A 2,496-nucleotide genomic window follows, 5' to 3' on the forward strand; every position below is an offset into this window, starting at 1 on the left:
ACATCCACGCCCAGGCGGGCGGACACACACACACACACACACACACACACGTGTCTCTCTTTGAAGCAGGAATAAACCTGGGGTGGCTGGCTTGTGGTGACATCAAAGAATGGCCTCTAGGGAGCAAGTCGTTTCCCTTGAAAACATGACAAGGAAAATCCAGTCTCTGTCCCCCTGCCAGCTTCCCTGCTCCGCACGCTTCTGCGTCTGATTCGGTGTTGCCCTGCAGTTTGTATCTCTGAACATCACCGGTGCCTCACAGACTTCCAGAGCATCTGGATTGGCCGGGGGGGAAGCAGAGGAGGAGCCACTCAGAGCATTTTTTTCCCCTCACACATCATAAAATCAGCAGCAGCTACTTACACTCAAAGCAACGCTTCAGGTTGGAACTAAGACCTCTGAGAGGCAGCCCACGTGAACACGTGCACAGATTCAGCTCCTAGTGGCACAGCAGCTACTAGGAGCATGATTTTTAAAGGACCCGACTGAATGCCTAAGACTAAAGTTAAGGTGGGCGTGAGGACAAAAAAGCAAAGAGCAGACTCTTTGAACTGAGAATGAGCATTTCGGAAGCCTAAGCTTTGAAAGTGCAGGGGCTCAGAGCTGTCCAGGGAAGGCAGGAAAAGCTCCGTTTCCAGCCTCTGGAGCATGTCACACTGACTTACAACGGGCATGCCAGTTTCAGCCTCAGAACTTTTGGTCGGACAAAGGCGTGGAGAAAATCCCTGAGGCTACCTGACCTGAGAGAGATCGAAGCAGTGTCCGGGGGGGATCTGCACCCACTCGGGGCACGATGAACTTCACTGTCCACCACGGCATGCACACTTCTCTCCACTTCTGGAACCGCAGCACCTACGGACAGCACGCCAACGCCAGTGAGTCCCTTGGCAAAGGCTACTCTGATGGAGGGTGCTATGAGCAACTTTTTGTCTCTCCAGAGGTGTTTGTGACTCTGGGGGTCATAAGCTTGTTGGAGAATATTCTGGTGATCGTGGCAATAGCCAAGAACAAGAATCTGCATTCACCCATGTACTTTTTCATCTGTAGCCTGGCTGTGGCTGATATGTTGGTGAGCGTCTCCAACGGCTCAGAAACCATTGTCCTCACCCTGTTAAACAGCACCGATACGGACGCACAGAGTTTCCCCGTGAATCTTGATAATGTCATTGACTCGGTGATCTGCAGCTCTTTGCTTGCATCGATTTGCAGCCTGCTTTCCATTGCAGCGGACAGGTACTTTACCATCTTTTATGCTCTCCGGTACCATAACATCATGACAGTTAGGCGGGTTGGGGTCATCATAAGTTGTATCTGGGCAGCCTGCACGGTCTCGGGCATTCTGTTCATCATCTACTCGGACAGCAGTGCTGTTATCATCTGTCTCATCACCATGTTCTTTACCATGTTGGCTCTCATGGCTTCTCTCTATGTCCACATGTTCCTCATGGCCAGACTGCATATTAAGAGAATCGCGGTCCTCCCGGGCACTGGCGCCATCCGCCAAGGGGCCAACATGAAGGGTGCAATCACCTTGACCATACTGATTGGAGTCTTTGTTGTCTGCTGGGCCCCCTTCTTCCTCCACTTAATATTCTACATCTCTTGTCCTCAGAACCCATACTGTGTGTGTTTCATGTCTCACTTTAACTTGTATCTCATCCTGATCATGTGTAACTCCATCATCGACCCTCTAATTTATGCACTCCGGAGCCAAGAACTGAGGAAAACCTTCAAAGAGATCATCTGCTGCTATCCCCTAGGCGGGCTTTGTGATTTGTCTAGCAGATATTAAATGGGGACAGAGGAGGTACTAAAAACATGCATCAGAGACTTCTTCACTCTCCCACAACCTGAACAATGTGTTTCAACAACAGCTGCTTCTTCTGTGTAAGGCATGAGTTGAGAAAATCTATTGCCTAAATTTAACTTTATGATATTTTGATATGAAAAAAAAAATGCCCAGTCTCTGTTCATTTCTAATGTCATGCTACTTTTTGGCTTACAGTGTTAATGCATTTAGAGGTTGTAGGCACTATGAGTTTATAGACAAGAAAAAAGCTCTTATTAAAAGCATAACAATGTTTCTTGTTATTCACAAGGATTTGACACTTTGCTTATTTTAGGAACATAGAAATCACAGAATCATTAAATATTTTCTAATAAGTGGCTTATGATATTGCACTATAGAACACTAAAATGTAGAAATTTGATTGTAGCTCTTGGGGGGAATATAGATGAATAGATGCTCGGTCATTAAAACAATCAACTGAAATTTTAAGTAATAAAATGTGCTCGTTCTCCCTGTGCAGATATAGAAATGATGCTCCTGTTGAGAGAAAAACAGCTTTAAAAAAACAAAACAAAACAAAAAACTCCAAGATTCTGAGCCATAAAACGATGTCTGTTTCTCAAAGACAAAGAGATTAATTTGCTGAAGCAAACAGTCTGATACTCTACAAAGGCAATTCAGTTTGGGGTAGAGGGAGACAGCTGTTA

At 45.9% G+C, this 2,496-nt stretch overlaps 1 protein-coding gene across 1 annotated transcript; it reads left to right on the forward strand.

Annotated features, from left to right (window-relative positions):
- Positions 1 to 793: 793 nt before the first annotated feature.
- On the forward strand, positions 794 to 1,792 carry LOC111154261 (melanocortin 4 receptor). Its single transcript, XM_022513766.1, has one exon. It carries the CDS (start codon positions 794 to 796, stop codon positions 1,790 to 1,792), a length of 999 nt encoding a protein of 332 aa, XP_022369474.1.
- Positions 1,793 to 2,496: the final 704 nt, after the last annotated feature.

This window comes from Enhydra lutris, unplaced genomic scaffold (genome assembly GCF_002288905.1).
Source record: "Enhydra lutris kenyoni isolate GAN:26980312 unplaced genomic scaffold, ASM228890v2 scaffoldscaffold36, whole genome shotgun sequence".
NCBI lineage: Eukaryota > Metazoa > Chordata > Mammalia > Carnivora > Mustelidae > Enhydra > Enhydra lutris.

Excerpts from the sequence above, each read along its gene's own strand:
- LOC111154261 (XM_022513766.1), top strand. The coding sequence starts at position 794 with ATGAACTTCACTGTCCACCACGGCATGCACACTTCTCTCCACTTCTGG.